At 48.0% G+C, this 13,609-nt stretch overlaps 1 protein-coding gene across 1 annotated transcript in view; it reads right to left on the bottom strand.

Moving 5' to 3' along the window:
* PITPNA (phosphatidylinositol transfer protein alpha) overlaps positions 1–13,609 on the bottom strand; it is a 49,650-nt gene that overhangs the window by 15,169 nt on the left and 20,872 nt on the right. The window contains exons 5-10 of the mRNA XM_055256371.2: positions 12,005–12,012; positions 10,521–10,595; positions 8,288–8,371; positions 4,196–4,273; positions 3,937–4,047; positions 3,021–3,143 (exon numbers count right to left, since the gene is read on the bottom strand). Of these exons, the coding sequence (XP_055112346.1) occupies positions 3,021–3,143; positions 3,937–4,047; positions 4,196–4,273; positions 8,288–8,371; positions 10,521–10,595; positions 12,005–12,012 (479 nt within the window). The remainder of the gene's footprint in view (positions 1–3,020; positions 3,144–3,936; positions 4,048–4,195; positions 4,274–8,287; positions 8,372–10,520; positions 10,596–12,004; positions 12,013–13,609) is intronic.

Raw genomic sequence — 13,609 nt, 5'->3', positions numbered from 1 at the left:
CCATGAAAAACTGAGTGATGTAATACATGTGAAACTCTTAGCATACGTGATAGGCACACAGGAAGTCCTCAATAAATGTTAGCTTCTATTAATAATACAAATATTTTTATTACTACCATATTTGGGAGACAGTGAGTTCCCCATTACAGGCAGTAATCAAGCATAGGCTGGTAGGAAAGCTGCAGAGAGGACTCCAGCACTGAACATACAATTGGACCAAATGACCTTTAAAATACCTCCTTCCACTTTTCAGATTATGGGCCTCTTAAGAGAGCAAGAGCTTGGGAAAGGGAGAAAAAAGGCAAGTTGGGGAGAAAGAGAGAGAGACAGAAAGAAACTGTTTTCCTACAGGCACATATTTCCAGAAATTTTTTCTTTTCAGGGCAAAGAACTAATCTCTCAATCCCTTGCTTCCCAAATCTTTAAGCCTCATTTTTTTTGAGACCCTGTCTCAAAAAAAAAAAAAAAAAAAAAAAAAAAAAAAAAAAAAAGAATTAAAAGGATTTTTGAGGCTGCAGTGAGCTATGATCATGCCACTGCACGATGCCAAGCACTCCAGCTTGGGTGACAGAACACAACCTCACCTCTTAAAAAAAAACAGGAACTACTAAGAGCATCAGCATAGATTATTGGAAAGTATGGAAGTAATTAACAAAAGAAACAACCATCAGAATTACAAGGGGCTCCTTCTGAGGGGGTGGGACGCATAATCCTGGGATGCTGAGTTTTAAAACTACAAAATATAACTTTGATAAAACATTTATTTTTAGATAGACAAAAAAATAAAAAGGCAAGCCACGCCAAGCACAGTCAGCACACAGAGGTCCTGCACAGTTGCTAAAGAGGCCACAACATGTACCACAATGAGGTGGACTTGCTTTCTCTCCCGCTGCAGACAAGTTTTAAAATTCTAATCCCAAAGAGAGTTTCTTCTATTTGCAGTTATCCTGGAGGATGGTGATCACCTAAGCTTTTGGCCATGATTCTCCAGGGAATGGAGAGATTTTCTTTTCTTTTTTTTTTTTCCCTCGAGACGGAGTCTTGCTCTGTCGCCCAGGCTGGAGTGCAATGGCGTGATCTCTGCTCACTGCAACCTCCGCCTCCTAGGTTCAAGCGATTCTCCTGCCTCAGCCTCCCGAGCAGCTGGGATTACAGGCGCCTGCCACCACGCCAGGCTAATTTTTTGTATTTTTAGCAGAGACGGGGTTTCACCATGTTGGCCAAGTTGGTCTCAGACTCCTGACCTCGTGATCTGCCCACCTTAGCCTCCCAAAGTGCTGGGATTATAGGTGTGAGCCACCACGCCCAGCCGAGAAAGATTTTCAAAAGGGGGAGAGATTAAAAAACAACTCTCTAACACTGAGGGCTCTCAAAGTTTGGATCTGAAGAAAGTAGATCCAGTAGATCCTCTGGAGAGTTCTTCTAGCTCCAAGAATTTGAATTCTACCCGAAGAAATGAAAGGTGGACAGCAAACACTTCCACAAACCCCAACACACGTCATGCTTGCCTTCGTCAGCCAGTGGATGGCTGAAGCTCCAGGCGAAACCTCCAATGAAAGTCTCTACGTTTCTTCATTTGTTAACATTTTCCCTTTCTTTTTTCAGGACTAGGGTGACCAAAAGCCTCAGGCTTCTCTTACACAGTCAGAATCACCAGACCCCTGGACACTGAGGTCTACCCCTTCCTAAAGATCCTTAGCAAAAGAATCAGGGATTGTGCCCCAATGAAATCCTGCCACTTCCCTGCTAAATGTAGCTAAATGAATAACCAAAACATCTGCCTTCAACAGGAACCAACTCAGTGCACCACTTACCAGTGAGTCAGCCCAGGAAAAGTATCATTCTGGATGGTAAAAACAGTTCGCTGCGGGGTTCCAGAGGAAGAACTTCTGGACCCAGTTTTCGCCCTAGACCAGCATGGTGAAGCAGGGAGCGTCCGTGCAGCACGGCAGCATGGGCGCCCAAGCCTGGCTCTCGCCTGAGGCCCTGCAGGAGAGCTGGGTGGCTGTTGCAAAGCAATGCCTCTACTGGATACCCAAACTCCATGCCAACCCCACCTGGGGCAAGGAGGAAGATGTGATGGCAGTTCTTATGAAACGGGGCTTCCTGCCTTATTATATTTTTAGCTCCAAGACAGCAGGAGGGCCCAAAATTGCATTTAGAAGGAGGAGTACAGGGGAGTGATTAAGAGCTGTGGTTCCAGGGCCAGAGAGTCCTGGGCTCTTACTCTGACCACATCACCTGCAAGACAGTGTGACCCAGGGCACCGCAGCATTGAGTTCTCAGAGCCTCCACTTCCTCATCTGAGGGTAGGGAGAGCAGCAGCACCTCCTCACGGGGTATCGTGAAGACTGCAGGACGGTGTATGTAAAGGCCCTCAGAATGGTGCATGGCACACAGTGAGTGCTTGAACGTTACTGACAATCTCCTCTGAGTGGGCCTCTCAGGGAAGCATCAGCATCTCCAAATGAGGCATGAGAAGTGCTGGGTCTTTAGGCTCCTGAGGAACAGGGAACCCTCCTTCTGCGATCCACGCCAAGGCCAAAAAAAGAAAAGCAAAAGCTCCCAACTCTGATAGCTCAAAACGACCACAGACAGCCGCCAGCTGTCAGCTCCTGCGTGCGCTGTGGCTGTCCTCTGTGGGTAACGTGCATGGTATTCACAGGTCAGCCCAGCCTGCCTCCTCCCAGGGTCACCTCCAGCTCTGCAGCCCCGCACGCTCTTCCCCACCAGGCTCTGAAGCATCGCTGTAGCAGCTGTATTACCCACTTGGCATTCGGCACATACTGCCATATTTGTCTCTGTGAATATGCCAAACTTCAACTCAACTGTCACTTCAAGAGCACAGGCTGTTTTCTTCCGTATAGTGCCCACATATTGCCCAGGACACCTTCCCTGTAGCAGACACTGACACGTTCCCAGAACTACAGGATGGTGCTCTCGGTGAAGTGCCCCAGCAAAACAGTCTCCTTAATCTTCGTGTGTTTATCTAACTGAGAGCCCCCAGAGCCCCCACTTACTTCATCCAGCTGTCTCTTTGTCTCTTCTTCCATCCTTCGAATGTCGTCCATGGTCAGGTCAACCCACTTATCGAGCCAGCAGAACAGCTGCCTGTGGAAGTTTGTAAACAGACGCCTCTCTTGCTATAGAAAGGAGGGAACCACGTTAGAACGCAGAAGGCAAAGGCTGCTGCCACAGCCCTTCTCTCCATGCCCTCCACACGAATGCCCACACTAGACTGGGGACGGGGGTACAGGAGGAGGAGTAATGCCCGGCTGGTTATCTGGACCAGCCATGGGTCAATGACCTTTGCCTTCACGTGTCTAACAGGTAGGAGGGAGCCCCCAAGAAAGAAGGACGCCTACCTCACACTAGGCCCTCTGCCCAAAGCACTAGCAAGACAGCAGCCCGTGAACTCCTAGGCAAGCCAAGGGTCCCAAACCACTGCCACATTTCTTCCTGTCTCCGGTGTCTAATGCCAGATTAAAACTGGCCAGCAGCTATGAAATATGGCCCAAGTGAGGCTCAAACACGTTGGAGGATTAAAAGGCTATAAAACTCCTTAGATCTGCCCAGCAGAGTAATTCAGGGCACTGGCCAATCTGGCTCACAGTACCTCTTGCCTTTTAGCTGCAAAAAAAGAAAGACTGAGTTTTATTTGTAGGTCAGTCATAGCAAGTCCCTTCCTGTGGCCTTCTTTTGCCTCAGTTTCCTTCCCTGTCACATGTGGTGCCCCTGGAAAGACAGCATTAAACTGTAAGACACTTACGTGCAAGGGAAGGTGGGCAGCTGGGAAGCCGCCAAACTGTGAGGTATGCTCATGTTGGCAACCCTGTCATGCAGGTCACATGGGCTGGGCCATCTTCTTCATTCGGCCAAACACCCCCCACCGCACACACACGCAGTCACTGGGAAGGCCTCAGCCAAGCTACTTACCTTATGGATAAAGTTCTCCACTTTGTTCTGCAGGCCCCACCACTTGAACTTGACAGTCACCAGTTTGTATGCACACATATACGGGCAGTCCTTCTGGTTTACAAGCTCTTGCTGCATTAGAAACATATACACGGGTAGGCGAGTAACAACGGGCAGACCTCAGGCCATCCCCAGCTCACCCCAGCCATTCCCCTCCTCCGCAGGGAGCGGCCCACCCACACGCTGCCCAGCCCCCTGGCAGTGAAGGTGTGAATGGTACCTTCCAATTGGGGCCCAAGGGTCCTCGGCCTGTTTTGATAGATTTAAATTTTGCTGGGTCTTCCTCTGCCTTGTAATCCTGAGAGAAATTGTGGAATTGGGGTTGGAGGGGAGTGGGAGAAGGAGTGAGACATGGGGAGGACAGATTTTTCATTAGCATTCACTTCATACCAGATCTTGATGCTGATGGCGCAAAGCAAATATGGGAAAATGTTATAAACAAGATGTGGAACTGTTTACAGTAGCCTCAGAGGAGAGTTCTATGTGATTTTCTCCAACAGCGTTTGTTTTCCATTTTGCCAGTGTGAAAGTATCACCAGACTGTCTGAGCAGGCACACATTTACGGTGTTGAAGACAGAGAATTTCAACCTGGGGTGAGCATCCAAATCACCAGGGAAGACTTTTTTAAAACACAAATTTTTGTGTCACTCCAACTAAAACCCAGTGACTGAGAATATCTGCAGGTGAGGGCAGCACAGATTTGTTTTTCGTTTTTTTAAATCTCTGTAAGTGACTCTAAAATACAGCCAGCGCCGGGCGCGGTGGCTCACGCCTGTAATCCCAGCACTTTGGGAGGCCGAGGCGGGCGGATCATGAGGTCAGGAGATCGAGACCATCCTGGCTAACACAGTGAAACCCCGTCTCTACTAAAAATACAAAAAATTAGCCGGGCGAGGTGGTGGGCGCCTGTAGTCCCAGTTACTCGGGAGGCTGAGGCAGGAGAATGGCGTGAACCCCGGGGGGCGGAGCCTGCAGTGAGCCGAGATCGCGCCACTGCACTCCAGCCTGGGTGAAAGAGCGAGACTCTGTCTCAAAAAAAAAAATAAAAAAATAAAATAAAATAAAATAAAATAGGCCGGGCGCGGTGGCTCAAGCCTGTAATCCCAGCACTTTGGGAGGCCGAGGCGGGCGGATCACGAGGTCAGGAGATCGAGACCATCCTGGCTAACACGGTGAAACCCCGTCTCTACTAAAAATACAAAAAATTAGCTGGGCGTGGTGGCGGGCGCCTGTAATCCCAGCTACTCAGGAGGCTGAGGCAGGAGAATGGCGTGAACCCGAGAGGTGGAGCTTGCAGTGAGCCGAGATCGTGCCAGTGCACTCCAGCCTGGGGGACAGAGAAAGACTCCGTCTCAAAAAAAAAAAATAAATAAATAAAAAAATAAAATAAAATAAAATAAAATAAAATAAAATAAAATACAGCCAGTGCTCAGAATACCCGGCTGTCATTCCTTAAATCTTCCAGTGTAATCTCCCTCTGGCTTGTTTTAACAAAATCATTACTGGAAATGTTCAATGTATGGAACCTACCCACTACTGGTGAGTCTCACTTCACAGATTTATAATGCAGTCAATTTCCTGTGTTAATTAACCACAACAAAAGTTTAATTTTCAGCTGTCCCTCTACATTGACTAATGTGGGCTCAGGAAATACAAACTTGTAGCATCTACTTAACAAAAATAACAAAGATAATAAATTTATCTCTCTCATAAAGTATTACCCAAAGCTGAGAAATTTTTTTTTTTTTTTTTGAGACGTAGTCTCGCTCTATCGGCCAGGCTGGAGTGCAGTAGCGCGATCTCAGCTCACTGCAAGCTCTGTCTCCTGGGTTCAAGCCGTTCTCCTGCTTCAGCCTCCCAAGTAGCTGGGACGACAGGTGCCCGCCACCACGCCGGCTAATTTTTTTTGTATTTTTAGTAGAGACGGGGTTTCACTGTGTTAGCCAGGATGGTCTCGATCTCCTGACCTCGTGATCCACCCACCTTGGCCTCCCAAAGTGCTGGGATTACAGACGTGAGCCACCACACCCGGCCTTATTTTTTTATTTTTATTTTTTGAGACGGCATCTCGCTGTCAGCCAGGCTGGAGTGCAGTGGCACGATCTCAGCTCACTGCAACTTCCACCTCCTGAGTTCAAGCCATTCTCCTGTCTCAGCCTCCTGAGTAGCTGGGATTACAGATGCCTGCCACCACACCAGGCTAATTTTTATATTTTTAGTAGAGACGGGGTTTCACCATGTTGGCCAGACTGGTCTCGAGCTCCTGACCTCAGGTGATCCACATGCCTCAGCCTCCCGAAGTGTTGGGATTACAGGCAGGAGTCACTATGTCCGGCCGATTTTTTTTCTTTTTTTTTTTGAGATAGAGTTTCGCTCTGTCGCCCAGGCTGAAGTGCAGTGGCACAATCTCAGCTCACTGGAACCTCCGCCTCCTGAGTTCCAGTGATCCTCCTGCCTCAGCCTCCCAAGTAGCTGGAATTATATAGGCATGCGCCACCACGCCCAGCTAATTTTGTATTTTTTTTTTTTTTTTTAGACAGAGTTTCACTCTTTTTGCCCAGGCTGGTGCAATGGCGTGATCTCGGCTCACTGCAACCTTTGCCTCCTGGGTTCAAGCGATTCTCCTGCCTCAGTCTCCTAAGTAGCTGGGATTACAGGCACCTGCCACCACGCCTGGCTAATTTTTTGTATTTTTAGTAGAGACGGGGTTTCACCATGTTGGCCAGGATGGTCTCGATCTCTTGACCTCGTGATCTGCCCGCCTCGGCCTCCCAAAGTGTTGGGATTACAGGCGTGAGCCACCGCGCCTGGCCCGTTTTGTATTTTTAGTACAGACAGGGTTTCACCATGTTGGCCAAGCTGGTCTCAAACTCCTGACCTCAAGTGATCTGCCTGCCTCAGTCTCCCAAAGTGCTGGGATCACAGGCGTGAGCTAATGTGCGCAGCTTCTGAGGAGATTATATTTATGTGTGCTTTAAAAAATAAATATTCTCCATCACTGCTTCCCTCCACTCACACAGATCAACGAGAGTTGACAAAATACTCAAAGAATCATACTTTTTGCTAGTATCCAGTTTGAGAAAATTCATCAAGGTGCATACTTATATTTACTTTGCTGTATATGTTAAACTTCCATAAAAAGTTTTTTGAAAAATCCACCAACGTTTTGAGGGTGGGGGTTGGGATATTAGGCAAGGAAGCACAAGATGGTTTTTATATCTTTTTGGAAATGTACAAATCAAAGTATCTTTTTTTGTGTGTGTGAGATGGAGTCTCGCTGTGTCGCCGAGGCTGGAGTGCAGTGGTGCGATCTCTGCTCACTGCAACCTCTGTCTCCTGGGTTCAAGTGGTTCTCTTGCCTCAGCCTCCCAAGTAGCTGGGATTACAGGCACCTGCCACCATGCCTGGCTAATTTTTGTATTTTAGTAGAGACGGGGTTTCACCATGTTGGGCAGGATGGTCTCGAACTCGGGACCTCAGATGATCGGTCACTTTGGCCTCCCAAAGTGTTGGAACTACAGGCGTGAGCCACCGTGCCCGGCCCCAAAATATCTTAAGTGCAGAGTGACCACAGGAAAGAGGTATCACACCCCTGGGATACAAAGAGCAAACATGCATTCCCTATCAGCGGGCAGACAGTTAAATTCCTGTCTTTTAATCCCAATGAGGCCTCTGCCTAGTAAGAATGGTAATGAATGAGGAGGAATCTAACTCCCTCATTCCCTGAGCAAATACTTCTGGGTGCAAAACAGTGAGCAAGCGAGACCTCGTCCCTCTTCTGACCAAGGTCATGGTCCAGCAGTGGACTATCCTTTTCCAGGGGTCTGCTCCAGTGTGTGTTACTGTGAAAAGGCACCACCAACTTCTTGAGGGCAGGGGACCTGTCTATTCATACATTCTGCATCCCTTACCTGGAACCCAGAGATCCTGACAGTATTCCACAACACAGTAGGCAGGAAATAAACGTTTTTTTAATTACTGAGTTGGAAAAATAAATTTGAGAACTGGTGCTCTGATTTTTCAGGCTAAGCATCATTTTAGCAGGGCAAAATACTCTAGCTACAGCACCTACTTAGTCCAGTAATAATTTTCAGAGGCCAAACAGGGCACACAAATTTGGGTCACTAATTTTCTGATGGCATCCCCAACTCAAGACAAGAAAACTCCTAATACTCACGTTTAAAAATAAAACAAGCAATACACATCAGAATTTCCTTTTGTGCCAAGTTGGGTATGGTTTCCTGGTTTCTTTAACATTGAGAAGTCATTTCTGCATCTCGAAGTCCACCCGCATCTTTAAACAGATCCTACCTTGCTAAGCACTTGGCTTCGATCTGCAATGTCTATATATATGGCTTCCACATGTTTCCACGTCTCAGGCTCCAGCTTATGCACCTGTGGGAACAAGTGGGTAACCACTATGCAGTTTTTGTCAGCTATAAAATATCCTTTAGCCAGAATGGACACCTAGGACCTGCCATTCCCATAGCTACAGATGTAAGATTCCTAATGGTAAGTAATTATACAATTACATACAAAATTATCCAAAGAAATGGGAGAATGGACTTTTTTTTTAACGGACGGGGTCTCACCATGTTTCTCAGGCAATGGCTATTCACAGGAGTGATCACAGCACACTCCAGCATGAACTCCTGGGCCCGAGTGATCCTCCTGCCTCAGCCTCCTGCCTGGGCCCGAGTGATCCTCCTGCCTCAGCCTCCTGAGGAGCTGGGACTATAGGTGCACAACACTGCACCCAGCTGGATTGTTTGTTTGTCTGAGATGGAGTCTTGCTGTGACGCCCAGGCTGGAGTGCAGTGGCGTGATCTTGGCTCACTGCAACCTCTGCCTCCCGGGTTCAAGCAATTCTCCTACCTCAGCCTCCCGAGTAGCTGGGATTATAGGCGTGTGCCACCACTCCCAGCTAATTTTTGTATTTTTAGTAGGAACGAGGTTTCACCATGTTGGCCAGGCTAATCTCAAACTCCTGACTTCAAGTGTTCTGCCCGCCTAAGCCTCCCACCCAGCCCCAGCTGGATTTTAAGTAGACATGACTGAGAATGAATGCTCTGACTGTTCAGGCTAAACGTCACTTCTGCAGGTCAAAATGCCTTCCGTGTGTTTACGGTGCCCACACCGTTTCCATATGTTCCCGGCTGTAAAGACTGTAAACCCTTCTAGAGATGGTGCCTGTTTAGCAACATGCTGATTATTTTGATCAGGCTGTACATGCACATAACACAAAATTATGACACAAATTCAAAATTACAACAGGATACAATAGAGCAACTAGAGTAACTCCTCTTCTTGCTTGTCCCTCGTCCCCAGTCTAGTAACAGCCACCTCTAAGAGATCCTACATACAAACATCCATGTGCATGGATTCTTCTTCTAATATGAAGGGCGGCATGCACACACATTGTTTCATAACTTCCATTCTTAACTGAACAGTAAACTTGAAGACTGCTCCCTATTGGTTTTTCCATGGCTGCAAGGATGTCACTATTTGGCTGCACCACAATTCATTTAATGTTGTCCTACTAACAGGCCTTTTCTTTTCTTTTTTTTTTTTTTTTTTGAGACAGTGTCTCACTCTGTCACCCAGGTTCGAGTACAATGGCACGATCTCGGCTCACTGCAAGCTTCGACTCCCGGGTTCACGCCCTTCTCCTGCCTCAGCCTCCTGAGTAGCTGGGACTACAGGTGCCCGCCACGAAGCCTGGCTAATGTTTTGTATTTTTAGTAGGGACAGGGTTTCACCGTGTTAACCAGGATGGTCTCGATCTCCTGACCCCGTGATCCACCTGCCTCGGCCTCCCAAAGTGCTGGGATTACAGGCATGAGCCACCGCGCCCGGTCTAACGGGCTCTTATGTTGTTTTTTGTTTTTGGAGACAGGGTGTCACTCTGTTGCCCAGGCTGGAATGCGGTGGTGCAGTCACAGCTCACTGCAGCCTTGACTTCCCAGCCTCAAATGATCCTCCACCCTTGGCCTCTGGAGTAGCTGGGACCACAGGCACATACCACCATGCCCAGCTAATTCTTTTTTTTATTTTTGGGAGAGACAGAGTCTTGTTATGTTGCCCAGGATGGTCTTACATTGTTTTTGATCTTTGGCTACACAAAGAAGACTGCAATGAGTCTCCTTGTATATATGTTATTTCACACATGTGAAAATAACTGTCTCATCTAAATTCTTGGGCATGGAAATGCTAAAGCATAGGTGTATTTTATATTTTGGGAGTTACTGCAAATTGTGCTCTATAGAAAACTGTAATTTTGGTCTTTTAAAGATACAGCTCCCATGTGCCAGGAACTGCACCAATCCAAGCAGTACGAGAAGACCCCATAAAAAGTTCCGGAGATCACATTTTGCAACTCAGAGTCACAGCAATCCCATGCAGGTAAGACAGGTCTAGGCAGAGGCCACTGCCTTCCTGGCCAGGCAAAAGAGGACCACAGAGAGGACCCCATGGTAGCGCTGGAGAAGCTACAAGGCAGAGACTCAAGACCTCACCCCCGGGGCTTTTGGGAACTACTACTCACATTCTCCTGCGTGCCAAGATCTGGTTTGTGCCAGGTTTCAATTTTAATCAGAAAGTCTTCTTTCATGTACTCATTCTGGAAGGAAAAAAAAATACATGAAAGTCACTAGGTTCACTGTTGAGAGTAACCATCTCCCATTACTGGAGATGGGCATTACTGGATCATGGGCAGCTAGGAGATTCCAGCCTCTGCCTTGTAATAACAGCTAACTTGACTGGGAGCCCACGACACACTAGGCACGTATTATCCCATTCAATCCTCACCCCAGCCTGAGAGCTCCGTAGAATCACCCTCATTTTACAGATGACGAAAGTGAAGTTCAAAGAGGTTAGGTGACTTAACCAAAGTCACAGAGATCGGGCCAGGCAGGGTGGCTCAAGCCTGTAATCTCAGTACTTTGGGAGGCCGAGGCGGGCGGATCGCTTGAGGTCACAGGATCGAGACCAGTCCAGCCAACAATGGTGAAACCCGTCTCTACTAAAAATACAAAAATTATCCAGGCATGGTGGCGGGTGCCTGTAACCCCAGCTACTCGGGAGGCTGAGGCAGGAGAATCGCCTGAACCCAGGAGGCAGAGGTTGCAGGGAGCCGAGATCGCACCACTGCACTCCAGCCTAGGAAACAACAGCAAGACTCCGTTTCAAAAAAAAAAAAAGTCATAGAGATGATGACAGCGTTGGGCCTCAAAACAGTTTTGTCTGACTTCAGAATCCACGCATTCAGCCACTCCAGCACACTTTAACGTGCAGAGTGCTGATGGGTAGTAAGCAGTGTGGAAAGAGCACAGACTTCCTAACCCATCAAAGATACTCACCACGGCCCCTTTCCCTCCAACTAGCCTGTGGCTGACACCTTAAGTTTTCTTCTCAGTAACTCAACCCTTCAAGCTAATTATTGCCTCCCTCCCTCCCTTCCTGCTTCTTAAAAATTGGAACTTCTCAAAGGAGGAACACATTAACCCATTAACTCCTCAGCAGGAACCAGTTTCCCTGAGACAGCCAGTGTTCACCAGCAGGGACAAGGCACTCAGATGAGTGTGCTGAATGGTTGGCGGGTGGGCAATGACAGAGGGGATGGCTGTGGAAGAGAAACCCCGTTGACTTCACGATTTTGCCAAGGATCAGTGCTCAGTGGGGTCAACAGATGCACAGATGGGGAAGGGATGTCGGTCAGGTCAGCTGAATGGAGATCTCTCTACAACCTTGAAAAGGTGTGACCTGGGGATGCAGGGCCTCGAGCCACCATGTACATGTCAGACCCACAGCCAGGATGCCCTTGATGGAGCCACAGGCCAATGCAGCTTAAAGCAGGAGGTCATCGTGCCAGTTAACAGGTTCCTTGTCAGTCCATTGACAGGACTCAGCCTCAGCAACTCCAAACATCAGCCAAGGGAAAGAGCACCCAAGACCACCCGTGCAGTTCCATTTTCCTCTCTCCTGTTCTCATACATCATCTACGGTTCCAACCCCCTTGACAATACTTACTGTAATAACTGCTCCCAGGCAAGGACATGGAAAGAAGAGAAAAAAAGATTAATGAAGATGAAGAAACACCTGCCCCCCTCCCCACAAGGACGAATGGCAGAGTTCTTGACTCCACAGCTACCTCCAAGCCCCAGTGAGTCAGAAATACCTTAACGCACCAACCCTCAAATTTCACTCAGACAAACGTCCCAAAAAACAAATAGGGAATTTAATTAAAGCAACGCTGCTACGGGCTTCTTGGGATTCTTTTCAGCAGGGCACTGACAGGGACCAGCGCTGATCAGTGGAGGTGCCGCAACCCATCACTCTGGCATCAGAGCGTTCCCGGGCACCTCCCACCCCTACCCCAGCCTCTACCTCCCGGGGCACAGAGCAGGGTGCTTTGGCCAGGCACTGTATCTGCCTCCTGCACCCTTCCTCTCGCTGTAATCAAACCTCCCAGGCTCTGCACTCCTGCTCATTGTAATGGGAACCCCTTAGAAAGCATGGTTCAATTATTTATCAGAGAAAATGACCGCAGCTCTCATGTCACTGGGGAACAGCCTAGCTCTAATCCTGAGACCGCCTGGTTCATTCTGTACCCTCTGAATTTAGGAGCTATGTCCACTTCTGCTGGCTGCCCCACTGCCATGTTTGTAGAATATGTGCGGCTAACAAACTCCATAACTGAAATTAAGGTTACCCCTGAGCAAAAAATGAGGCAAAGTTGAAATATAAAGAGTAAGAGCCATCATGTACAGAAATAACCCAAAAGACTGTCAGTAATCCCCCCAAACCCAACGAAAGACACTTAGAAGGAAGCACCAGATTAAGATTACAACGGAAAGGCCTACACTGAAGTAACTGCCCTGTTAGCAGCTTCAAGAAAACCACCTTAGAATAAGAAAGGGAAATGATGGGTATAATCTCTCGTCGGCAGAAATTCTCCCGTGCCGTGGTGGGCCGCGGAGCCCCAGCCCCCGCATGTGGCATCTCTGGCAGAGCCATCCCTGGAATGGGGGCAGCAGTGCCAGGCTGGACTGGTCTGATGACACCAGCCATTAAACTTCTCCAGCTAAGCACCTTTTCTGAATCCATCTCCTCTAAGAAAGCCTCTCCTAGTTCGGCCTCTCCGAGATGTGCTCATCAATGGACCCAAGAATCTGATCACTCAGCCAAGTGGACATTCTTTGCTACACAGTGGCATTCTGATTATAATTTGGTTTCTCATGTAGAAGAATCCACAAGAAAAGAATGCCCTGATCATCAAATGGGAATGCCCGGTTTCGGTAGTAATTTTGCATTTTAGTATAACTTCATAGATTGGCGTTGGGGTTTTTATACATTAGTCTTTGTGAGACCCTAGGAGACAGATCCACTCAATTCTGACAAACTGGCTTTCTGAAACCATGAGGGTGACAGCCCTTGCTGACCTTTTCATGCCAACTTGGGTGACCAAACAATCCTCCCCAAACCTTCTCCAGCCCTCCCAGGCCCTCAAACACCTCTCTCTGCATTCCAGTATTCCCTGTTCAAACTGCAACCCGAGGTACACAGAAAAGCCGCAGGAAATCTTTTGCAGTGGGAGAGCAGGGATTTCCAAGTAAGACTAACAGGCATTTTAAA

This window comes from Symphalangus syndactylus, chromosome 20 (genome assembly GCF_028878055.3).
Source record: "Symphalangus syndactylus isolate Jambi chromosome 20, NHGRI_mSymSyn1-v2.1_pri, whole genome shotgun sequence".
Classification (NCBI taxonomy): domain Eukaryota; kingdom Metazoa; phylum Chordata; class Mammalia; order Primates; family Hylobatidae; genus Symphalangus; species Symphalangus syndactylus.
The sequence above is the reverse complement of the archived record's forward strand: the minus strand, read 5'-3'. Positions and strand labels throughout refer to the sequence as shown.